General features: G+C 42.3%; 1 protein-coding gene across 1 annotated transcript in view; it reads left to right on the top strand.

Annotated features, from left to right (window-relative positions):
* LOC136881920 (beta-alanyl-bioamine nonribosomal peptide synthetase ebony-like) overlaps nt 1-27,425 on the top strand; it is a 319,523-nt gene that overhangs the window by 168,219 nt on the left and 123,879 nt on the right. Inside the window, exon 3 of the mRNA XM_067154366.2 lies at nt 5,206-5,599. Within this exon, the coding sequence (XP_067010467.2) occupies nt 5,206-5,599 (394 nt within the window). The remainder of the gene's footprint in view (nt 1-5,205; nt 5,600-27,425) is intronic.

The following is a 27,425-nucleotide window of genomic DNA, read 5'->3' as shown; positions in this document are numbered from 1 at the left end:
CTACAAGCCTTTGTTGCCGTATGTAGACGTAAGATACTGGAATGACCCTAACTTACTCGTTGAACGATTACAAGTTCTAGGAGCATCGCATGATGCTGGTCACATGGGTCACGAATCAGAAATTTTAGAAATAGAGAGAGAATAACGACATGCCGGTATTATTTTGTAATTGCTCGTCGAGAGAAGATCTCGCCTGTAAAGCTAAACATCGCACATGATTTACATAAACCAGCACGTCGCACCTACTGTCGCAGACGCGTTATTACAAGTGGAAAAGATGATGTCTGGCAAGCAGACTTAGTAGATATGATTCCGTATGCTTCTAGCAATAAGGGGTATAAGTATCTACTTACTGTCATCGATGTGTACTTTAAGTTTGATTTTGCACAACCTGTGCGTTCTAAGACAGCAGCTCAAGTCAAAGACGCATTTAAACATATTGTTGAACGATCGAAACGCTGCCCAAACCTTCTTCAAACCAATCACGGTAAACAGTTTTACAACAAGGATTTTTCTTCTTACCTCAAGTTACTTGGCATTCATCAATACTCTACGTTCAGCAATCTCAAGGCAAGTGTTGTAGAACGCTTTAGTCGTATATTCAATACAATAGTGGCGAGAATTTACAACACAAGGCTCATATCGTTGGTTTGATCTGCTACCTAGTCTCGTGTCTACCTACAGCGATAAATCACACCGCACAATCGAGACTAAGACACGTCTTGTTACAAGGAATACACCACGCCTAGATTATATTCATCTTTTAATCAAAACGGCTGATCCACGCCGCCATCGATTTAAAGAATGTGATTTCGTTCGCAATAGCAAACACAAGTCTATCTTTGTAAAAGCATACACCCCTAACCGGAGCACAGAGATTAGGCTTACTAATCCAGGTTCGCATTTACTTCGCGATCTCAGAGGACAACTTACTGAGGGAAGATTCTACATTGAAGAACTCCAGAAAACAAAATATCCCGATCACTATTTAATCGAACGTGCTATTCGACGTTGTGGAAATAAACTGTATGCCAAATGGCTTGGTTTTAATAACAACTTCAGTTCATGGATTAATAAAGATGGTGCACTTTAAATAAATTGTTTTTATTCTCGAGCCTCTACCTCTCCTTTCTTGCACGTCATAAGACAAGATATAACTTGCAAGACCACGTCCTTACTAATAGATAATTTTGGACATGCTGTAGAATAGAAATAATATTAAACAATACCTGCAATATGTTTTTCATTTCATATTTATTTTTAGAATACCTATATACATTTATTTCTTCAAGTAAATCTGTTTTGTCCTTTCTTCCATAGATTATTTTACTGACTTCGCTGCTTAATGCCACTACAAAGTAACATTCATTGCACCGGCAACAAGTGCTGCTATCTTCTTAGCAACTGAAGCACTAGGTCACGACACACACTGCATAGCTTTACGAAGCAGATTTTGATCAGCTACGCGTCTTAGTTCGGGATTGCTTTGTCGATAAGCAATTTCATGCTCCTTGCAGGCAGCATCTAACATATTAATACCAGGATCAGCACGTGCCAAGCGGACGTCGAGTTGTGTTTCAGGGCCGCAGTACTGATAATTAGGTAGATGAAGCTCATAGGGAAGAAGATCAATCAACTGACTGGTGAGCACATACCCAGCGTTCTACCTCACCTTCCCCCAGCACGTCTCTTCACCTTTTTCTGAGAAAACTTGTTTACTCTTTCTGCAGTCATGATGAGTGTTTATAAGCGATGACAACTCGTTAGATTTTGAAACGAGATACTGTTTAATGAGTTGACATGTACGACACTGTCTCACTGAAGGTCTCCTACCTAAACTCACTTGTTCGTGATGTAAACTACACGTTCGAAGCTCTGACAGAGCATGATCGTGTGTACACTCACGAGGCACCTTATCCCAGGTCTTGTTTACAGCATTCGCAGCTACATTTACCAAAAATGTCTTTGGTAATGCATTCAACTCTTCTTCAGTAAAAGTGTTTAGTTTCTTTTTGCATGCATAAAACTTTGTGATTGTCTTTTCAACTGCGTCACACTTAGTATCAGTTAGAAATAACATGATATATTTACTCTACAAATGTTTCTTTCACACCAACGTCATTTCTACTCCGCAATTTATATATATTTTTCGCCTCCCGGCATGCACTGCAACACAACCAATTAAAGAGCATGCACACATGTCGTAAAGGCTGTTCAATTTTTTCTTCAATATTCTCCTTGTAAAAAGGTTTAAATGATGGTCATCCTAATTCATGCATGTCGATAATTTCACACGATGATGGTAGATACTCACGCAACAATTCCTTCTTTTCACAACACTTTATATAACAAGATGTGCTCTTGACAAATGTGCGTTAATCATTAAAGATAGAAAGCGATAAGATTATCCTTTTTCTTCCCACTGCAGAACTAAATTTTTTCAATCCATAGAGTCTGCATTTCGTCGTCATCTGTTTGCAAACAGGAAGGCAAAGGTGGGCTAAATACTAAACTAACGAGTTTTGGTGCCCAAAACACAGTGTAATCCAACACAGCCACCTCTTTAAACACAAATTTGTTACCGTTTACTATGAAGCCTTGTACATCAACTATTACTGTTTTTGACATGATGGAATAAAGCGCTCTACTCTCTATCTCAGTATCCTGAAGACTAAAGAAAAATTCTCAGTCATATCATCTATAAAGGCATAAGTTCACTAGTGAGTGACCTTGATTACGAACAAGTCTAAACATGCGTAACCATGTCGACGTCATACCTGCATGTTAAAAACAGAATAATCTTAGTTTGGCACGTGCTCAGTCCCGTCGGAGACAGTCTGTCGGATGGAGGCGTAAAGCCTGAAGCATAAGATCACATCGTCGTAGTTATGCATCTTTAGACTTGTTCGTTACTGTCGGATAGAGACATAAGGCTATTTGCCCCCTCTAGTAGCAGGATCAACATAGCGACGGCAAGGTCATATGACCGTAAAACTGTGCGCTGTATAATTAGGCCCTTGAGGATGGCATCGGGAGGGGCATATGTTCGTAAACTAGGCCCTATGTTGTTAGGCTCCCTATAAAATGACGACGGGAAGGGATCTGGCCAATTCCCCTGGCTATGTCCCGTTAGTGATCGTTCAATTTCCGCAGCTTGGCTATGTCCCGTCAGGATAAATTTAAATTCCGCGCTCCTGCGTGGTTAAGGTAGCAGAAGTGGGCATAAGGTCTGTCAAGATGGTAGCGCTGAGGTTATCCAAGTTTACTTGTTTAAAATTCGCACCCACGTAGTTATGACCTGTCAAGGTGGCAGCTGTCAAAAGCCCGTGGATTTTAAATTCCGCGCTCCGCGTAGTTAAGTTGGCAAGTAGCCGCCATCTTGCGCAATCGCTCCTAGGCAGTCTCCTTAAATCCTATGCCTCCCCTGAGCCAACTTTCTCCATTAGAGTCTATGTATAGCCGTCATCTTGCACAGTAGCCTCTGGGCTAGCTTTCTCCGTAAGAGCGTGTGTATAGCCGCCATCTTGCTCAATCGCCCTTAGGTCATCTCCTTAAATCCTACATCTCCCCTGAGCCAGCTTTCTCCATAAGAGTCTATGTATAGCCACCATCTTGCGTAGCAGCCTCTGTGTCAACTTTCTCCATAAGAGGCCTGTATAGCCGCCATCTTGCTCAATCGCCGCTAAGCCGGCTCCTTAAGTCCTATATCTCCCCTGAGCCAGCTTTCTTCATAAGTGCCTATGTATAGCCGCCATCTTGCGCAGTAGCCTCTGGGCCAGCTTTCTCGATAAAAGCCTGTATATAGCCGCCATTTCGTGCAATTGACGTCGGGAAGGGCAGCCTGCTAAGAAGGAATAGGGAGGTTAGGCCCGTCCAAGATAGCGACTGTCCACATCGGGACGCATCTGCCTGTAAAACTGGGGTTGAGCCCCTAGAAGATGGTGACTGTCCACGTCCGGAAGGGCATCTGGCGTAAAACTGAGGTTAGGTTCATCCAAGATGGCGAATGTCGACGTCGGGAAGGGCATCTAGCCGTAAAACTGAGATTAGGCCATCCATGATGGCGACTGTCCAGGTCGAGAAGGGCATCTGCCCGTAAACTGAGGTTAGGCCCCTCCAAGATGGCGACTGTGTGGTTAGGCATGCTCTCTTATGTAAAATCCACGTCGGGAAGGGCAACTTGCCGTAAAACGGAGATTAGGCCCTTCCAAGGTGGCGACTGTCCACATCGAGAAGAGCATCTGCCCCTAAAACTGGGGTTAGGCCCCTCCAAGATGGCGGCTGTGAGGTTAGGTTTGCTCTCTTATGCAAAACCCGCGAATCGGCTTAGCGATACTACTGCACGAGGGGTTAATGAGCTCGGGGTCAATGACCTCCGTGTCAGAACCCGCCTATGTGTACTACTAGGGGCAATGACCTCGGGTGCTTACTCAGAAGAAAAAATGATGACGCCAGTGATTTAGGACTCACCTAGCCCGACTACTTTTCTCTTCTTGTTCTTGTTGTAGTGCCTTCCCCAATACTCGACGTTCGGTATAATCACAGCGGACTCTCTCCTCATCAGTGTACTAGAATCTAGTCCTAACCAATCACGTAAGTTCCTCAGCGAAAAGTGTTTCCTTCGACCGCGGCATCCACCGCCATCTATTTTACTCTGCATGATCAATTTAAGTAGGTTTTACTTTTCATTCCTCATCATATCCCCAAGGTACGCTGACTTTTCCGTCATTGTACATCGACATTTGATCCCTCCACATGCGTCTGAGTATGTAGTCAGTCTACGAGATCCGTAACATTCTTAACAGCCACATCTATTCTCTTAATGGTGTTGTATTTCAGAGTGCGTGTTTCATCTCCTTACAGAAGCACTGAATATACATAACATCTGACGGGGTTGTGACGCGTCTCCAAACTTAGGCTTCTGTCACACCGTAGATTCTTCTTTTCAGAAAGCTAGTACGAGTCATTTCTATTAGTACAAAATTTTCCAAGTTTTTGGAATTGTACCTGCACAAACACACTCCCTACATTTTTTCCGCGAAGTAAGCCGCGTCTTTCAGATTTAACTGACGCAGTTTCTCAGTCTATCTTCTCCTTGTTCAACAGTGTCGGTTAACCGAAGGTCAGTTAATGAGGACTCTACTGTATACATATTACTATTTAAAGAACTAAGATCCAGTAATTTGTCTTCTTTGCTCGTTTCAGGTACGCCATCTCCTCTCCACAGGTCGGCACGCCAACAGGGATGGAGATGCGCTGGTGGCCATTAGCATGGCCCCCTCCGATCAGCTGGTGGTGACGCTCTTGGCGATCTGGAAGGCAGGTGCTGCCTACTTGCCCTTGGATCCCAGCTTCCCAGCGCAGCGCGTGGCTCACATCCTCAACGAAAGTAGGCCTTTACTAGTGATCACAGACTGTGATGCTGACTACCACAAGTTCTCTGGCTGCGATCATGTACTCTCCTACAAAGAACTTCAGATTGAAGCTTCAGAATTGTTAAGTCTTCCTCTCAGCAAATCAGAAATGTTCCCATCGGCCGAGCAGTGCTCTCCGATAGCTCTGGTATTCTACACGTCTGGAAGCACAGGGTTACCCAAAGGTCAGTATGCAGTATGGTCACACGCAGCTGTGTTCCATACTAGAGTGTTTCTTTTAACTCGAACTGAAAGGGCATTCAGAAAAACTTCGAATTATCCAAAATACGAATTAACGACGAACGACAATTTTAACGAAAGTATAGCACAGGACTGCACTTCATCTTTGGTATCAACAGCTAAATGCACGTCGTAACTGATATCAGTCAATACTTCTTGTCATCCCTCAGGTTCCACGTTCACTTCTGGTTCTTTTGGAACAATTTATTTATTAGTTTCTTTATTTTGGAAATCTGCTTTATGGAAAGAGTGCACAATTGTTTGCTCCGTGATCTCCTTCCAAGCTTTGTTTAATATTCGAGTAGCATCTGACAGATCAATCTTAGTTTGTTTTGTGTCGTTGTCCAGGAGTTTAATAACAACCTGTGTCGATAAAAATGTCTTAAACTGTGTTTTACTATTTTAATCACCGACTGAACAACTCACGTCCTATTGGGAGGAAACTAGACTACCCTAATGCTCTTGAGTTAAGCAGCCTTGTTATGAGCTGTTTAGTTATGAATAAGGAGCAACGTTTTCCTTTTAGCCCCATACATTTTTTATCTAGCTCTATAAGCCAATATTCGAAAAGTTCAGTAGGCTATTTTGTTAGCCTTGTACTGTACTGGAAGACTTTTAACAGCTTTAAAACATCTTGCGAATGATCTGAAGGCTTCAATTGGTGGAACCGTTACAAAATTAACTGGAGATAAAATTCTGAATTCTAATTATCCAAATTTTAGCTTTCGAACAAAACCTAAAATGAAGACAGGCAAGACGTGGAGTGAAGAACGGCCTTCTTGTTGAAATCCTTGAAATTATGTGTCATTCTCCTAAAACTATTTCTGTCCCGTATTATATCTGCTGTTATTCTCATTTATGCCATATCTCTCTTTTGCTTTTCATCCCGAGCGAGTTGGCCGGGTGGTTACAGGTGCGCAGCTGTGAACTTGCATTTGGGGGATAGTGCGTAAGAAGGATACGTGAGTACTGGGCGAGTGTTATAACTTACCAACTGACTAAGGATATGTATAATAATAATAATAATAATAATAATAATAATAATAATAATAATAATAATAATAATAATAATAATAATAATAATAATAACAGTCTCTCCATCAAAACTAAAATCAGGAACCACAACACAGTAATTAAACCACAATGTATCTATACTACAGAGTGTATGTTCTCCATTACAACAGGAGAAATAGAAGAGATACAGAAAGAGGAACATTCTTTTAAAAAATCTGCGGCTTATTCGACTGAAAATGGGGAGTTCAGAAAAGAAAGAATGCGTACCTTAACAAAAAAAGTGTAATAATTTCTGATACGATTAGAAGGAGGACAATTAAGTTCTTCGGTTACATAATGAGGATGGATAATATCATACTCACAAAACAAATTTTAATTATATTTACGGGAGTAAGAATGGCAATGAGTGGATGAAAATATTTTTTAAAATTTACTTTACGACGCACCGACAGAGACAGGTCTTATGGGAACGATGGGTTAGGAAAGGGATAGGAATGGGAATAAAGCGGCCTGGTGTGAAAATGGGTAACCTCTGAAAACCATCTTCACGGCTGGCGACAGTGGGGTTCGAACGCACGATCTTCCGAATGAAAGCTCACAGCTGCGCGCCTCTAACCGCCCGGCCAACTCGCTTGGTATGCAAAGTAAAAGAGAGATATGGCAGAAATGGGAATAACAGCAGGTATAATACAGGACGGAGCAAGTTTTAGGAGACCTCAATAATTTCCACGAGAAGGAAATCAAGGAACAGAATAGCATCTAGACAAAAGAGAGGAGGGAGAAAGATAGTTAAATAGTGATTATTGTAAAGCAGGAAAGGAAGCAAGAAATAAATGGAATTGAATGCAGTGGGTTATTTTACGTGGTCCTATAATGCTCTAAATGGAGAAAAAATCAAACGTACTAGATACAGAGGCCTTAGCGGCCAGAGCAAATAAAATGTAGGTAACTTTCCAAAGAACTCGGAACATGCATAACAAATAGTGTTTTTCTATAAATACTAAAATTCATCATTACAACACTGTCTTCATTAGAATGCCTCATACTCTCTCAGAAATGTGCACTCGCTAAGTTGGAGCGAAAAGGGAGAAAGATTCTCTACAACATTCTCGGTCCAGACTACAAGAACGGGATCTACATAGGAAAATCCAGACAAGAAATCTTCTCTAAAATAGTGAAGATCGCGGACACAAAGCGGAAACGCAGGGCTCGCTCGTATGTCACCTGCGATGGATTGACGACTCTCTATGGACAAAACGTATTTTTTTACAATTTGACTCAAAACCAAAAACGACAATTTCCTGGTATGTTAATGTAAAGAAAGGCCTCGAAGTAATGTGCCTACGACCAGATGACGCGCAGAAAAGAGACCTTTTCAGAAAAAACCATCGTGACTTTTGGACTTTCCGGGATGCGAAATGGACAACTGGTGCAAAGTGGTCGGATAAATGCCGTGCTCGACACAGCGAACTAATGAGAACCTACTGGATCAATCAAAAACTGAGTAAATGTGAGAATGTATAGTGAAAGTTACCGTGGTCCCTCGTTCGCCGATTAGTGAATCTATCCATATATAGAAATGGATGTATGTGTGTAAATGACACATCTCCTCCTAAACCACTGGAGTAATTACAATCAAAATTTTAACACTTATTATTTGCTATCTGGAGATGAACACTGTGGTGGTAAGCCATACCTAGCCCCCTTAGATGTGGGGTCAGGGGGTTACGTATAAAAATAATCGAAAATAGTGCCAAATCGATAGTTTTCGGGGTCGCTAAGGTGAAAAGTGACACTCCGTATATTTTTTAAGTACAAGTTCGACCCTCTTTGGGGTGGGAGCGTATACATATTACCCACTATCTGGGAAAAAATACTTTGGGGGCAAGACGCCCATAGTACCCCTAGGGAAGGGAGGAGAATACAGTCAATATTAATAAATTGAAGTCGGTTTGGAACGATCTATATATACTGTACTGCATATATATATAAAAATTAAGGTATAAAAATAGATGTGAATTAATGAGGCATTTCCAGGCGTCTTAGAAACTTTAACCTTGGTATCAGAGAAACTGATGACTTCAGGATCCCTAGAAAAATCGAAAATTCTCAAAATACCCTAACGGGTCCTCGCTGCGATTCTCACATTTGGGGCTCAGCATAAGACCGCAGTCGGATGGATACATTTATCCCAAAAAAAAAGAAATGGCGTATGGCTTTTAGTGCCGGGATATCCCAGGACGGGTTCGGCTCGCCAGGTGCAGGTCTTTCTATTTGATGCATTTAGGCGACCTGCGCGTCGTGATGAGGATGAAATTATGATGAAGACGACACATACACCCAGCCCCCGTGCCATTGGAATTAACCAATTAAGGTTAAAATCCCCGACCCGGCCGGGAATCGAACCCGGGCCCCTCTGAACCGAAGGCCAGTACGCTGACCGTTCAGCCAACGAGTCGGACACATTTATCCCAAACGATAACCTATAGGTTTCAAGGGCTTAAAATTTTCCTGAAAGTCGTAATTTTTCACCCCCTCCCCCGATTGAAGGTGTTTTAATTTTTAATTTTTACCCCCGAAAAATATCGAAATATCAAGGCAATTTTAATGACGGTTCAGACCTTCCTAAGGAGGTATTTGGTGGCTAAACGGTAGGTCTTATCACAAAACGGATGGCACAATCTCCGTTCAATTTGGAGTGATTTACAACTATGGTCCTATGAATTTTTACCGTATCTCTATCCCTTATACGTTAGATTTGGCTCTACTTTTGGATGGTACGTAAATTTTACAGTTTTTACACGTATAATTGATGTTTTGAATCATTTATTGCAAAATAGGATTATCAAATTCTACATGAACATTGGCCCACCCAGTAGCCACATGTGAGCCAAATTCTATGTTTGTAGCTGTCACATAAGTATCCGAAAAGTTATGCACTGTGAAAAAATCCTTACTCATATTTCACCCTATTCAACGTTCCTAACTCAATCTCACCCACACGTAGATGAGTTACGAGAAAATATCACAGGACCAACCATTTAGATCGCTAAATGTGGCGTATTATCTTACAGTCCACTTGTCGATATGAGGTACCGTTTAGCAGCAGTTAAATTTTAAATGGAGGTAAACATGCATATTGTAACCGTTCAAGTATAATTAGCGGTTCGAAGGAATGTTGTAGATGTACCTCGGCTTTACTCAACGGTGATCCATGATGTTCCACTCGCGGGCGTACAGGTTCAATCAGGCAATGGCAATCATTAACACGTTATCATCGTCATTATGAGAATCTGTATCTTATAACTATCTGAGGCGATTCCAACTTTTAATCTTTTTTTTTTTTTTTGCTAGTTGTTTTACGTCGCTCCGACACAGATAGGTCTTACAGCGACGATGGGACAGGAAAGGGCTAGAAGTGGGAAGGAAGCGGCCGTGGCCTTAATTAAGGTACAGTCCCAACATTTGTCTGGTGTGAAAATGGGAAACCACTGAAAACCATTTTCAGGCCTGCCGACAGTGGGGTTCGAACCTATTATCTCCCGAATACTGGATACTGGCTGCACTTAAACGACTGCAGCTATCGAGCTCGGTAACTTTTAATCTATATATGACAATACTGAGAATCGATTTTAATGGGAAGGATGTTCTGCTTTAATCACATCAATTCATTGATAAAATATAATTAACAACAATAATAAATAAAATCTTGCAACAAGGATGGATAAGTCAAATGTTGAACATAGTAATCAACGCAGTTAAAACTAAATACTAATGTACTTTTGTTGGCTGTCATTTTCCGCTTGTAAGGCGCTACATTTTTTTAAATAATCAAAACAAATGTTTTGGCAAACCAATCTAACATTAAGGTAAGCAAAGCAAACGAATCGTTATGGCAACATGTACAATTGACAGTATAATAGTTTAAATTATTTATTTTTTCCGCCACAAAATATAAAGGAAATTTCATAACTATACATTGATAGGTCAAAACGTTGTCCTTTAAAATTCTATTAATGTAATGTTATAATCCTCGCGTAGATCAACGAACTCTAACTAACAACTTGAGTGTTCACTGCGTAAATGCGTGCAACGTCGTGGAACCTAGAATAAAATTTTCAAAATAAGATCCTCAGCTAATTTCAGATAAATAATCGCCAGAATTGTGAAATGAAAAGAAAACCATAATTATGGTGTCCTCAAATCGCTGCAGCTAAAATAAAGTAGACATTCAAAACTAAATAATACCATCACAAACAATCATGATTTGATATTATTAAGACACCATAGCATTTGGATCCATCCATAGGTTTTCCTCCAATGATCTGAAATTCTACTAATATTATCTACAAGACATACTAAGGAAATACTAATTTGTGCATTACATAATATGACCCTAACTTCATTTCCAATCATTATATAACTCATTCGTCTGATTGGTATAACATTGTGTCGAAGATCTTCCTATCATATTTATCTATTCACTCATAAGTAGTATAATACAAGGATTCGGGCGCCACCGCCACCGCAGGCTCCCAGAGGCCACCTCCACCACCACCACAGCCAGAGGCCTCCCAGATGCCTCCTCCACCACCACCACAGCCAGAGGCCTCCCAGAGGCCTCCTCCACCACCACCACAGCCAGAGGCCTCCCAGAGGTCGCCTCCACCACCCGCGGGAAATTTGAATTTGTAAACAAAGCCACGTGCTTTTTGACAGCTATCATCGACAACAACGCATCGCTAACCTCAGTACTGCCATCTTGACGGGCCTAAACCTCAGTAGTGCCAACTCAACCTAACTAGCGCGAGATAAACAAAGCCACGTGTTTTTTTGACAAAGCCACGTGCTTTTTGACAGACAACAACGCATCGCTAACCTCAGTACTGCCATCTTGACGGGCCTAAACCTCCGTAGTGCCAACTTAACCTAACTAGCGTAAGATAAACGAATCCACGTGCTGTTTTGACAGCTGTCATCCGCCATCTTTAAACTACAGAGCACCGTGCTGCCCTCTTTATCGCAGTAGCTGCAAATTCGTCACCTGTCATCGGCAGTGCTGCCATCTTGGCGGGCCTAAACCTTAGTGCTACCAACTTAACCTCACTAGCGTGAGATAAACAAATCCACGTGCTTTTTTGACAGCTGTCATCCGCCATCTTTAATCTATAGAGCACAGTGGTGCTCTCTTTAGCTACTTACCTTTGAAATGTGGTGGAAGATAATTAGAAAAATGCTTTTTGACAGCAGCCATCTTTAATCTAGAGAGCACCGTGCTGCCCTCTTTAGCTAGATACCTTTGAAATGTGGTGGCTGGCAATTCCACATGACAGCAGCCATCTTTAATCAAGAGAGCACCATGCTGCCCTCTATGTGATGGTGGCAATTTGAAAAATTCTACATGCTATTGTTTGGAAACAAACTCACGCGCTTTTTTGACAGCCGTCATCCGCCATCTTTAATCAACAAAGCACAGTGCTGCCCTCTTTAGCTAGATACCTTTAAAATGTGGTGGCGGATAATTCCACGTGCTCTTGTTTGGAAACAAAGCTATGTGCTTTTTTTGACAGCGACATCCGCCATCTTTAATCTATAGAGCACAGTGCTGCCCTCTTTAGCTACTTACCTTTGAAATGTGGTACGTCACAGCTGTCATCCGCAGTGTTGCCATCTTAACGGGCCTAAAACTTAGTGCTACCAACTTAACCTTACTAGCGTGAGATAAACAAATCCACGTCCTTTTTTGACAGCTGTCATCCACCATCTTTAATCAATAGAGCACAGTGGTGCCCTCTTTAGCTACTTACCTTTGAAATGTGGTGGCGGATAATTTGAAAAATGCTTTTTGATAGCAGCCATCTTTAATCCAGAGAGCACCGTGCTGCCCTCTTTAGCTAGATACCTGTGGTGGCAGGCAGTTCCACGTGACAGCAGCCATCTTTGAACACAGTGCTGCCCTCTTTGCGGTGGCGGTAAATTCCACGTACTCTTCAAACTCACGTGCTTTTTTCTCTGACAGCTGCCATCCGCCATCTTGCATCACCAACCTCAGTGCTGCGCTCTTTAGCTAGTTACCTTTGAAATGTTGTGACGGCAATTTGAAAAATTCTATGTGCTCTTGTTTGGAAACAAAGCCACGTGCTTTTTGACAGCTGTCATCCACCATCTTTAATCAATAGAGCACTGTGTTGCTATCATGCGGGCAATTTCGTCAGCTGTCATCCGCCATCTTTAATCTACAGTGCACCGTGCTGCCCTCTATGTAGTAGCGGGCAATTTGAAAAGTTCTGTTAGCTGTCATCCGCCATCTTTAATCAAGAGAGCACCGTGCTGCCATCTTTAGCTAGATACCTTTGAAATGTGGTAGCCGCAAATTGAAAAAATTCTATGTGCTCTTGTTTAGTAAACAAAGCCACGTGCTTTTCTTTGACAGATGTCATCCACCATCTTTAATCAATAGAGCACTGTGCTGCTATCATGCGGGCCATTTCGTCAGCTGTCATCCGCCATCTTTCATCTACAGAGCACGGTGCTGCTCTCTGTAGTAGCGGGCAATTTGAAAAGTTCTGTTAGCTGTCATTCACCATCTTTAATCAAGAGAACACCGTGCTGCCATCTTTAGTTGAAATGTGGTGGCGGTAAATTGAAAAATTCCACGTGCTCTTGTTTAGTAAACAAACTCACGCGCTTTTTGTCAGCTGTCGTCTGCCATCTTTAATCTATAGAGCTCAGTGCTACACTCTTTAGGTACATACCTTTGAAATATGGCGGCGGATAATTTAAAAAGGAAAATTTTACATCAGCCATCTCTCGACGCTAATTGCACAAGATGGTGGCTATACATGACTCCTTAAAGGTGCATATGCAAGATGGCCGCTATACATAGGTCCTTATGAGATTCCCTTGGGATGCTTGCGCAAGATGGCGGTTATACAAGGCTCCTTATGAGACGCCCTAGAGATGCTTGCGTAAGATGGCGGTTGCTCTTATGAGGCGGCTTAAGGGTCCTTGCACAAGATGGTTAGAGATGCCGTAAGGATGCTTGCGCAAGATGGCGGCTATACACGACTCCTTATGAGACGCCTTAAGGGTGCTTGCGCAAGATGGCTGCTGCTCTTATGAAGAAAGCTAGCTTAGAGGCTAACGTGTCGTGCTAGTTCGATTCATTAAATTTGGGGCTTAAATGCATAATGTTATATATCTCGAAAATGGAGCATCGTAGAGCAAAACGGACAAAATTTTTCAACCCAATACCTCGGTTCGCAGTATGGGGAACATGATATCATAAGAAAAACATAGTCTAATGATGAGATCAACGGTGTGGTTCAAACTTAGGCCATTTGGCATTAGCTCTGTTTCAGCTTGTAATGAAGCAAGTCTTCGTAACATGATCAGGTCTAGCTTACCTGTGGTGGCAGGCAATTCCACGTGACAGAAGCCATCTTTAATCAAGAGGGCACCGTGCTGCCCTCTTTGTGGCGGTGGCAAATTCCACGTGCTTTACAAACTCACGTGATTTTCTCTGACAGCTGTCATCCGCCATCCTGCATCACAAATCTCAGTGCTGCGCTCCTTAGCTAGTTACCTTTGAAATGTGGTGACGGCAATTTGAAAAAATCTATGTGCTCTTGTTTGGAAACAAAGCCACGTGCTTTTTGACAGCTGTCATCCACCATCTTTAATCAATAGAGCACTGTGCTGCTATCATGCGAGCAATTTCGTCACCTGTCATCCGCCATTTTTAATCTACAGAGCACCGTGCTGCCCTCTCTGTAGTAGCGGGCAATTTGAAAAGTTCTGTTAGCTGTCATCCGCACTCGTTAATCAAGAGAGCACCGTGCTGCCATCTCTAGCTAGATACCTTTGAAATGTGGTGGCGGCAATTTGAAAAATTCTATGTGCTCTTGTTTGGAAACAAAGCCACGTGCTTTTTGACAGCTGTCATCCACCATCTTTAATCAATAGAGCACTGTGCTGTTATCATGCGGGCAATTTCGTCAGCTGTCATTCGCCATCTTTAATCTACAGAGCACCGTGCTGCTCTCTGTAGTAGCGGGCAATTTGAAAAGATGTGTTAGCTGTCATCCGCCATCTTTAATCAAGAGAGCACCGTGCTGCCATCTTTAGCTAGATACCTTTGAAATGTGGTGGCGGCAAACTCCACGTGCTCTTGTTTAGTAAACAAACTCACGCGCTTTTTGTCAGCTGTCATCCGACATCTTTAATCCATAGAGCTCAGTGCTACACTCTTTAGGTACATTCCTTTGAAATATGGTGGCGGATAATTTAAAAAGAACAATTTTACATCAGCCATCTCTCGACGCTAATTGCACAAGATGGTGGCTATACATGACTCCTTAAAGGTGCTTATGCAAAATGGCCGCTATACATAGGTTCTTATGAGATACCCTTGGGATGCTTGCGCAAGATGGCGGTTATACAAGGCTCCTTATGAGACGCACTAGAGATGCTTGCGCAACATGGCGGTTGCTCTTATGAGGCGGCTTAAGGGTCCTTGCACAAGATGGCTACAGATGTCCTAAGGATGCTTGCGCAAGATGGCGGACGCAAGATGGCGGCTATACACGACTCCTTATGAGACGCCTTAAGGGTGCTTGCGCAAGATGGCTGCTGCTCTTATGAAGAAAGCTAGCTTAGAGGCTAAGGTGTCGTGCTGGTTCGATTCATTAAATTTGGGGCTTAAATGCATAATGTTAAATATCTCGAAAACGGTGCATCGTAGAGCAAAACGGACAAAATTTTTCTACCCAATACCTCGGTTCGCAGTATGGGGAACATGATATCATAAGAAAAACATAGTCTAATGATGAGATCAACGGTTCGGTTCTAACTTAGGCCCTTTGGCATTAGCTCTGTTTCAGCTCGTAATGAAGCAAGTCTTCGTAACATGATCAGGTCTAGGTATGGTAGAGAGTATAACGTACCGTGCAGGTTCGATTCATTACATTTGGTGCTTAAATGCAAAATGTTAAATATCTCGAAAACGGACAAAATTTTTCTACCTGATACCTAGGTTTGCAGTATCAGGAACATGATAGCATAAGAAAAAAATAGTCTAATGATGAGATCGACGGTTCGATTCCTACTTAGGCCCTTTGGCATTGGCAGCTATCTATTTCTACAAGATGGCGGCTATTCATAGCTTCTTATGAGACAGCTTAAGAGCGCTTGCACAAGATGACTGCTGCTCTTATGAGACGCCCTAGGGGTGCTTGCGGGAGGTAGCAGCGACAAGACGATGACTATACACAGCTGCTTATGATACGGCCTAGAGGTGCTTACACAAGATGGTGGCTGCTCTGATGAAGAAAGCTATCTTTGCATCGTGCAGGTATTTTTACAGCTCTAAACCTCATACCTTTGAAATGTGGTGGCGGGTAATTTGAAAAATTCGACGTGCTTTTTCATAAGCTGTTAAGGCCTCCTCTTATGTCAAGGCATAGCTCTATCGAACAAGTTTAAACCTGCATCGGAATATCTGGAGTAAGCACGTGCTGCAGTGATGACGTCATTAAGCATGTTTGGACTTGCAAATCACAGAAGAAACTTAACAAGGCTGGAATCGAAAACTGCACTCTATGCCGTTAACTTTATCATGTGATCGGAACATTGATTGAAGTGTTTGGAACACTAAATAAGTAGAACCGAACACAGTACTCGATACAACATGTGTTTAGAACATGTCAGGGGATATCTTTGTTCTAAGAAGATTAGTTTTCCGCACATTCCTTGTAGGGCTAATAGGCTAGGGGGCTAATGGGCAAAAGGGCTAATGGGCAAAAGGCATAAAGGGCTAATGGGCTAAAGGGCTAAAGGGCTAAAGGGCTAAAGGAGCAACAACCTCTTCGATCGCTATCGGCAAGAACGCTTGTACTTTGTTAAGTGTAGAAAATTAATCTTTATTTGTAAATGGTTTCATGTTCAGAACAAGGAATGGAACCTAGGGGTTACGTCTTACCTAATAAAATCCCCGAGGTGCGATGAGTTACGTTTTTCGAACTAGTGTTTGGAACACTGAACTTTTCAAGATGATAGCAGAGAGTTTAGCAATGTTATGTTGTTGGATTATAAATTCCGCGCTACAACATGCATAAGGTGGCAGCCTTGAGGTTTACTGCCGTAAAGATGACAAGAGTGAGGTTAACAATGTTCCGTTGTTGGATTTTAAATTCCGCGCTATAACATGCATAAGGTGGCAGCCTTGAGGTTTACCGCCGTAAAGATGGCAGCAGTGAGGTTAGCGACGCTCTATTGTCCTTCAAAGTGAAGTTAGGGTTCGTCAAGAAGACAGCTGTCAAAAAAGCACGTGGCTATGTTTACCAAACAAGAGCACGTGGCTGTGACGTCACGGTCACGTAATCAATCCTTAGATAGACGTCGTTAAGAGCAGCATTAGGATTAGCTATGCTTAAAAATCTTGGGGACAGAGCAGCAGTATGAATTGCCATGTTTCAAAGCGTGTACACATCACCTATCGATTTTACATGCATCGACCATCGAACTAAACTTCATCCGCTAGATCGTGCTGCTATCTTAGCATAACCTATAACCATAAAATTAAAGTACAATGATTAGCCATGCTTCAAAGCGTGTACACATTACCTATCGATTTTGCATGCATCGACTCTCGTACTAAACTTCTTCGCTAGATTGTTCTGCTATCTTAGCATAACCTATACGCGTGACCTTAAAGTACAATGAATAGCCATGTTTCAAAGCGTGTACACATTACCTATCGACTATGCAAGCAACAAATATCGTACTAAACTTCTTCCCCTAGGTTGTGCTGCTATCTTAGCATAACTTATACACATGAACTTAAAGTACAAAGAATAGCCATATTTCAAAGCGTGTACGCATCAACTATCGATTTTGCATGTATCGACTCTCGTACAAAACTTCTTCAGGTAGATTGTGTTGCTATCTTAGCATAACTAAGACGCATAAACTTAAAGTACAGAGAATAGCTATGTTTCAAAGCGTGTACACATCACCTATCGATTTTGCATTCATCGAATCTCGTACTAAACTTCTTACGCTAGACTGTGCTGCTATCTTAGCCTAACCTATACGCATGAACTTAAAGTACGACGAATAACAATGTTTTAAAGCGTGTGCACGTCACCTATCGATTTTGCATGCATCAATTATCGTACTAAACTTCTTGCGCTAGATTGTGCTGCTATCTCAGACTGACCTGTACGCATGAACTTAAAGTACAAAGATTAGCCTTGCTTCAAAGCGTGTACACATTGCCTAATGATTTTGAATGAAACGACTATCATACTAAACTCTTTCCACTAGATTGTGCTAAAATCGTGTAGGTGTGCTCCTATCCCAAAATAACATATCGATTTTACATGCATCGACTATTGTACTAGACTTCTTCCGCTAGAGCATGTAACAATCGCTTTTGTGTATCCCTAACTCATGTGCACGAACTTAAAGCACAAAGAAGAGCTATGTTCCAAAGCGTGTACACATCACCTATCGATAATGTATGTATCGATTATCGTACTAAACTTCTCCTGCCAGAGCGTACGACTATCGCTTGTGTGTGCACGAACTTAAAGCATAAAGAATAGCAATGTATAAAAATCTTGTAAACAAAGCAGCAGCATTAAGTATAGCCAAGTTTAAATGCGTGTACATATCATGTATCCATGATGCACGCAGTACTAAACTTATTCCATTAGAATGTACAAAGTTCGCATGTGTTTGTGCTGCTATCTTAGCATAGCCTATGTGCATGAACTTAAAGCATAAAGAATATTTATGTGTGAAAAATCTTGTGAACATAGCAGAATGTTTACTACGTAGATGTAGACATTGAACTTTGCATGCTGAGGCAGCATACTACGTGACCGTGACGTCACGACCACGTGCTCTTGTTTGGTAAACATAGCCACGTGCTTTTTTTGACAGCTGTCTTCTTGACGAACCCTAACCTCACTTTGAAGGACAATAGAGCGTCGCTAACCTCACTGCTGCCATCTTTACGGTGGTAAACCTCAAGGCTGCCATCTTATACACGTTATAGCGCGGAATTCAAAATCCAAGAACGGAACATTGTTAACCTCACTCTTGTCATCTTTACGGCAGTAAACCTCAAGGCTGCCACCTTATGCATGTTGTAGCGCGGAATTTATAATCCAACAACATAACATTGCTAAACTCTCTGCCATCATCTCGAGAAGTTCAGTGTTCCAAACACTAGTTCGAAAAACATAACTTATCGCACCTCGGGGATTTTATTAGGTAAGACGTAACCCCTAGGTTCCATTCCTTGTTCTGAATATGAAACCATTTACAAAATAAAGATTAATTTTCCACACTTAACAAAGTACAAGCGTTCTTGCTGATAGCGATCGATGAGGTTGTTGCTCCTTTAGCCCTTTATTCCTTTATTCTTTAGCCCATTACCCCTTTATGCCTTTAGCCCTTTAGCCCTTTTGCCCATTAGCCCCTTAGGCTATTAGCCCTACAAGGAATGTGCGGTAAACTAATCTTCTTAGAACAAAGGTATCCCCTGACATGTTCTAAACACATGTTGTATCGAGTACAGTGTTCGGTTCTACTTATTTAGTGTTCTAAACACTTCAATCAATGTTCCGATCACATGATAAAGTTAACGGCATAGAGTGCAGTTTTCGATTCCAGCCCTGTTGCGTTTCTTCTGTGATTTGCAAGTCTAAACATGCTTAATGACGTCATCACTGCAGCACGTGCTTACTCTAGCAGTTCCGTTGCAGGTTTAAACTTGTTCGATAGAGCTATGCCTTGACATAAGAGGAGGCCTTAACAGCTTATCCAAAAGCACGTCGAATTTTCCAAGTTACCCGCCACCACATTTCAAAGGTATGAGGTTTAGTGCTGTAAAAATACCTGCACGATGCAAAGCTAGCTTTCTTCATCAGAGCAGCCACCATCTTGTGTAAGCACATCTAGGCCGTATCATAAGCAGCTGTGTATAGTCATCGTCTTGTCCCTGCTACCTCCCGCGAGCACGCCTAGGGTGTCTCATAAGAGCAGCAGTCATCTTGTGCAAGCGCTCCTAAGCTGTCTCATAAGAAGCTATGTATACCCGCCATCTTGTAGAAATAGATAGCTGCCAATGCCAAAGGGCCTAAGTAGGAATCGAACCGTCGATCTCATCATTAGACTATGTTTTCTTATATTATCATATTCCTGATACTGCAAACCTAGGTATCAGGTAGAAAAATTGTGTCCGTTTTCGAGATATTTATCGTCTTGCATTTAAGCCCCAAATGTAATGAATCGAACCTGCACGGTACGTTATACTCTCTACCATACCTAGACCTGATCATGTTACGAAGACTTGCTTCATTACAAGCTGAAACAGAGCTAATGCCAAAGGGCCTAAGTTAGAACCGAACCGTTGATCTCATCATTAGACTATGTTTTTCTTATGATATCATGTTCCCCATACTGCGAACCGAGGTATTGGGTAGAAAAATTTTGTCCGTTTTGCTCTACGATGCACCGTTTTCGAGATATTTAACATTATGCATTTAAGCCCCAAATTTAATGAATCGAACTAGCACGACACCTTAGCCTCTAAGCTAGCTTTCTTCATAAGAGCAGCAGCCATCTTGCGCAAGCACCCTTAAGGCGTCTCATAAGGAGTCGTGTATAGCCGCCATATTGCGTCCGCCATCTTGCGCATGCATCCTTAGGGCATCTGTAGCCATCTTGTGCAAGGACCCTTAAGCCGCCTCATAAGAGCAACCGCCATCTTGCGCAAGCATCTCTAGGGTGTCTCATAAGGAGCCTTGTATAACCGCCATCTTGCGCAAGCATCCCAAGGGCATCTCATAAGAACCTATGTATAGCGGCCATCTTGCATAAGCACCTTTAAGGAGTCATGTATAGCCACCATCTTGTGCAATTAGCGTCGAGAGATGGCTGATGTAGAATTGTTCTTTTTAAATTATCCGCCACCATATTTCAAAGGTATGTACCTAAAGAGTGTAGCACTGAGCTCTATGGATTAAAGATGTCGGATGACAGCTGACAAAAAGCGCGTGAGTTTGTTTACTAAACAAGAGCACGTGGAATTTGCCGCCACCACATTTCAAAGGTATCTAGCTAAAGATTGCAGCACGGTGCTCTCTTGATTAAAGATAGCGGATGACAGCTAACAGTACTTTTCAAATTGCCCGCTACTACAGAGAGCAGCACGGTGCTCTGTAGATTAAAGATGGCGGATGACAGCAGACGAAATTGCCCGCATGATAGCAGCACAGTGCTCTATTGATTAAAGATGGTGGATGACAGCTGCAAAAAAGCACGTAGCTTTGTTTACTAAACAAGAGCACATAGAATTTTTCAAATTGCCGCCACCACATTTCAAAGGTATCTAGCTAAAGATGGCAGCACCGTGCTCTCTTGATTAAAGATGGCGGATGACAGCTAACACAACTTTTCAAATTGCCCGCTACTACATAGAAGGCAGCACGGTGCTCTGTAGATTAAAGATGGCGGATGACAGCTGACGAAATTGCTCGCATGATAGCAGCACAGTGCTCTATTGATTAAAGATGGTGGATGACAGCTGTCAAAAAGCACGTGGCTTTGTTTCCAAACAAGAGCACATAGAATTTTTCAAATTGCCGTCACCACATTTCAAAGGTAACTAGCTAAAGAGCGCAACACTGAGGTTTGTGATGCATGATGGCGGATGACAGCTGTCAGAAAAAAGCACGTGAGTTTGTAAAGCACGTGGAATTTGCCACCGCCACAAAGAGTGCAGAACGGTGCCCTCTTGATTAAAGATGGCTGCTGTCTCGTGGAATTGCCTGTCACCACAGGTATCTAGCTAAAGAGGGCAGCACGGTGCTCTCTGGATTAAAGATGGCTGCTATCAAAAAGCATTTCTCAAATTATCCGCCACCACATTTCAAAGGTAAGTAGCTAAAAAGGGCACCACTGTGCTCTATGGATTAAAGATGGTGGATGACAGCTGTCAAAAAAGCACGTGGATTTGTTTATCTCACGCTAGTAAGGTTAAGTTGGTAGCACTAAGGTTTAGGCCCGTTAAGATGGCAGCACTGCGGATGACAGCTGTGACGTACCACATTTCAAAGGTAAGTAGCTAAAGAGGGCAGGACTGTGCTCTATAGATTAAAGATGGCGGATGTCAGCTGTCAAAAAAGCACAGAGCTTTGTTTCCATACAAGAGCACGTGGAATTTGCCGCCACCACATTTCAAAGGTATCTAGCTAAAGAGGGCAGCACGGTGCTCTGTAGTTTAAAGATGGCGGAAGACAGCTCTCAAAGAAGCTCGTGGATTTGTTTATCTCACGCTAGTTAGGTTATGTTGGTACTACTGAGGTTTAGGCCTGTCAGGATGGCAGTACTGAGGTTAGCGATGCGTTGTTGTCTGTCAAAAAGCACGTGGCTGTCAAAAACACGTGGATTTGTTTACCAATTCAAATCTCGCGCTAGTCAGGTTAAGTTGGTACTACTGAGATTTAGGTCCGTCGAGATGGCAGTACTGAGGTTAGCGATGCGTTGTTGTCGATGATAGCTGTCAAAAAGTACGTGGCTTTGTTTACAAATTCAAATTTCCCGCGGGTGGTGGAGGCGACCTCTGGGAGGCCTCTGGCTGTGGTGGTGGTGGAGGAGGCCTCTGGGAGGCCTCTGGCTGTGGTGGTAGTGGAGGAGGCATCTGGGAGGCCTCTGGCTGTGGTGGTGGTGGAGGTGGCCTCTGGGAGCCTGCGGTGGCGGTGGCGCCCGAATCTCATATAACATTCATTCCATAACCGCATCTCGAATTAATGACTATTCACATGCCCAATAGGAAAATGTTCTTCGGAAACAATATCTTGGAAACATAATTATCAAATTCTAAACCATTGTCTATTCCTCCATATCATTTTAATATTCGAATGATGAGCATTTATTCCATTACCTTCACTATCAAAATTATTGGGATTCTTCGAAGACGACATTACATTACAAATAAATTTTTTTCCCAACAAAATATTACAACACAACCATCGCGCATAACATCATTTCAATTACTTCAACGACCCTATCATTCATTCACATCATATCATTTCATCTACGCATCATACTTATTCAAAATCCATCCTTTAAATACACAAGCTCAAAATTACCGAAGAAGACTATTTCGGTTCAAATACATGTGAACTTCACCGTCTACATCAACGCGGTTTAATAAATTATTTCTCTCATGAAGACTCATTTGCGTTATGAAAAATTGCTATACAAGGAAACCTCTAATCTCGACACACATAACAAATATGTATAATTATTCCAATAAGAACTGTCCACGTAATAATTGGCACATTAAATTAGTTAGCAAGACCGTACTTCAAAAACGATCAATTAATTCCTAGTAAAATTCTCCTATCATAATCCATGGTTGTGTGATCGAAACTAGATGAAACAGCACTTTATAAATTATGATTCCAATTACGCCATTATTTAAGAGGATTATCGCACTCCACGAATATCATAAGATGCCTAGAGATGATCTTATAACGTCGCTCAAGTTGTATTTACATATAACACGTCACACTTATAAACCTGAAAGGAGATCTACATCTATGTAATGTACACTGACTGACAGAGCAAATGCAACACCAAGAAGGAGTGGTCAGAACTTTATGCCAATTGCAGAGTAGACTGACGTCACTGAGGTATGCTCATGATGTGAAATGCGCCGCTGTGCTGCGCACGTAGCGAACGATAAATGGGATACGACGTTGGCGAATGGCCCACTTCGTACCGTGATTTCTCAGCCGACAGTCATTGTAGAACGTGTTGTCGTGTGCACAGGACACGTGTATAGCTAAGAATGCCAGGCCGCCGTCAACGGAGGCATTTCCAGCAGACAGACGACTTTACGAGGGGTATGGTGATCGGGCTGAGAAGGGCAGGTTGGTCGCTTCGTCAAATCGCAGCCGATACCCATAGGGATGTGTCCGCGGTGCAGCGCCTGTGGCGAAGATGGTTGGCGCAGGGACATGTGGCACGTGCGAGGTGTCCAGACGCAGCCCGAGTGACGTCAGCACGCGAGGATCGGCGCATCCGCCGCCAAGCGGTGGCAGCCCCGCACGCCACGTCAACCGCCATTCTTCAGCATGTGCAAGACACCCTGGCTGTTCCAATATCGATCAGAACAATTTCCCGTCGATTGGTTGAAGGAGGCCTGCACTCCCGGCGTCCGCCAGAAGACTACCATTGACTCCACAACATAGACGTGCACGCCTGGCATGGTGCCGTGCTAGAGCGACTTGGATGAGGGAATGGCGGAACGTCGTGTTCTCCGATGAGTCACGCTTCTATTCTGTCAGTGATAGTCACCGCAGACGAGTGTGGCATCGGCGTGGAGAAAGGGCAAATCCGGCAGTAACTGTGGAGCGCCCTACCGCTAGACAACGCGGCATCATGGTTTGTGGCGCTATTGCGTATGATTCCACGTCACCTCTAGTGCGTATTCAAGGCACGTTAAATGCCCACCGCTACGTGCAGCATGTGCAGCATGTTCTGCGGCCGGTGGCACTCCCGTACCTTCAGGGGCTGCCCAATGCTCTGTTTCAGCAGGATAATGCCCGCCCACACACTGCTCGCATCTCCCAACAGGCTCTACGAGGTGTACAGATGCTTCCGTGGCCAGCGTACTCTCCGGATCTCTCACCAATCGAACACGTGTGGGATCTCATTGGACGCCGTTTGCAAACTCTGCCCCAGCCTCGTACGGACGACCAACTGTGGCAAATGGTTGACAGAGAATGGAGAACCATCCCTCAGGACACCATCCGCACTCTTATTGACTCTGTACCTCGACGTGTTTCTTCGTGCATCGCCGCTCGCGGTGGTCCTACATCCTACTGAGTCGATGCCGTGCGCATTGTGTAACCTGCATATCGGTTTGAAATAAACATCAATTATTCGTCCGTGCCGTCTCTGTTTTTTCCCCAACTTTCATCCCTTTCGAACCACTCCTTCTTGGTGTTGCATTTGCTCTGTCAGTCAGTGTACATTTATAACAGAATAGGAAAATGGACAAGTTTTTTGTACTCATCGTATCTGACGAATTCTTGAAGACACAGCTCCATCATTCTGGTCGTTGGAATATTATCATTTTGTTTATTTCAACACATCTTCCTGACCGACCGGGATTCCAACCCGGTTTACGCCTGCTTGACCATACTAACGGATATCTCAGTATAACAATTTTCCGTCCAACTTGACATCATGAAACCTGCACTTACATAATACGATTTGTACAGTTTCACACACCAAAACATATATTAATGTTTTGATACAACACTAGCTGCCTTTATGGATCCGTGGTAGAGTGTCGGCCTCCGAATCCCAAGATAGCGGGTTCAAACCCGGTAGGGATAGTCAGATTTTTGAAGGGCGGAAAAAAGTCCGTTCGACACTCCATGTCGTACTATGTCGGCATGTAAAAATCTCTGGTGATAAATTTGGTATTTACCCGACAAAATTAATTAAATCTCAGCCGTAGACGCCAAAGAGAGATCCGGTTTACTCTGTCTGCCATCTAGCGGACCTAGAGTAAAACGGAACGTCGAAATTGACAAGCAGACAGCCAGATGGCGTCAAATCGAAATGTCTGCACACGGTAGCTGAGGCCATACGATTATTATTATTTGATACAACACTCGCCTTGTCTTCCTATTAAAAGCTATGCTTTATATCTTTACAATTTACTTTTCTTATTAGCATGTAATATATATATTTATTGAACGAATCAACGACTTCCCGCAATTACGGGTTGCCACAATGGACAAAGTAAAGCATATCAGGATAGAGAAAGTTTTTATCACATAGAAATATAGTGATAATACGGATTTCTTAGATTATGGAGGCCCGAACAGGTGATTCAATCAGTCTGCAACTTGCTTTCATCTCATTCATGTATTTCACTGACGATGCTCATTCTCCTTCTCTCGTTGTTTTTAATAGAAACAAAACCCTATTCTATAATAACAATAATATAATTGCGTGCGTTTTTATACTTGAAAATAAATCATTGCCATATAACCTCCTTTTTAATATTTCTGACGTTCAAGGAGCAATCTCCTTGACATAAATTGCTCTCACGATCGGGAATGCTAACAATGGAATGCACCTAATAATTCATATAGTTTTCTTCAATAGTGACTTAATCGATCGATTCATAAACGAATTCTCGATCACTTGTATATGTTGATAGTATTCAGATAATGTATGACTAGTGCGAATGAAGGTGAACTTGACATGTATCATTCATAATATTTCTTTCACTCCATGGCCTCCGTCGTATAAACTGTTATTGGAACCAAACGTTGCACATAAGAAATAAGTTTACTCTCCCGTCGAATACAGTCCTTTTCATTCAACAGTAGATGACTGTACTTCAATGAATTCTCATATATTCTCATATATTTAATTTTTATTCAAGTTTACAACTAAATTGAGCGAGTTACTTGGAATTATCAATGCATCTGGACGTAAATTGACTGGAAATATACTTTCACATGATTTCAAATAGCTTCCATACTACCATAAACTTCAATGACTCCTTCATATTCGACTAGGAATCAATTGAAAGTTTTATTATGCCGATCTATATTTATTCATTTGTGGATTTGTAGCGATCTAGAAAGGGTGTGTGTGCCATTGTAATTACTACTTTACAAATCGATAATGACTGTCAGAAAGAGGGCGTCTGCTATTGTAATCGGTACACCCCACATCGACTTTTACTGGAATTGGGAATGGGGTCCTGCTCCAACACCTGTGTGCCATTGTAATTAACAATTTCCTTCCCGATTTGACTGGCAAAAGGCAAGAGTGCCCACCATTATAAACAAATTTACCCATCTAGAATGTGACTGACGTTAGGCATAGTGGCCTGCTATTATAGCACAAACTCACCAACTCGGCGTCACTGGCCGTAAACTGACTGGAATTAAGGAAAGGAGCCTGTGATTATAATGATAAGAGCACAACTCAGTTTAATCTGGCAGTAGGGAACATGCCTGCCATTATAATAAAAATTCCTCAACTGTTTTGTGTCTGGAAGTAGGAAATTGGACCTGCCATTGCAACGAAAACTCTCCATATCGATTGTGATCGCGCAGTAGAAAATGGGGCCTGCCATTATAATGAAAATTCCCATCACGATTGTGAATGGCAGTAGGCAAGTGGACTTGCCTTTATCATCACAACTCCACAACTCGCCGTTTACATTGGAAATAACATTTGTGGACCTTCGTATGCAGTTTCTCGGATAACGCTAAGAGACATGGAATTTAAAAAGTATTTTCACTGCATGTACAGTTATTTACTTCGATATCCGTATCCAACGTAGAATACCGTAGCGAAGCACGGGCATATTTGCTAGTAATAAATAAATAAATAAATAAATAAATAAATAAATAAATAAATAAATAAATAAATAATAATAATCTATGGCCTCGGCTACAGTGGGTAGAAAATTTTGATTTGATGTCGTTTAGATTGCTTGCGTGTTAATCTGCACGTTCCGTTTTCCTCGATGAGATGGCAGAGAAACTGGAAATGAATTGGGCGACTAGTTGCTGAGAGCTTACTTCACTTTGACGCATACACACAGGTGTGTTAAAATATATCTTGTACACGCATACACAGAAACGGTGTTCCGATATAAACAAAGCAACTCCTCGCTTAACGCATTGCGACAGGTAGACA

This window comes from Anabrus simplex, chromosome 10, assembly GCF_040414725.1.
Source record: "Anabrus simplex isolate iqAnaSimp1 chromosome 10, ASM4041472v1, whole genome shotgun sequence".
NCBI lineage: Eukaryota > Metazoa > Arthropoda > Insecta > Orthoptera > Tettigoniidae > Anabrus > Anabrus simplex.
This window is presented reverse-complemented; position numbering and strand designations above follow the sequence as displayed.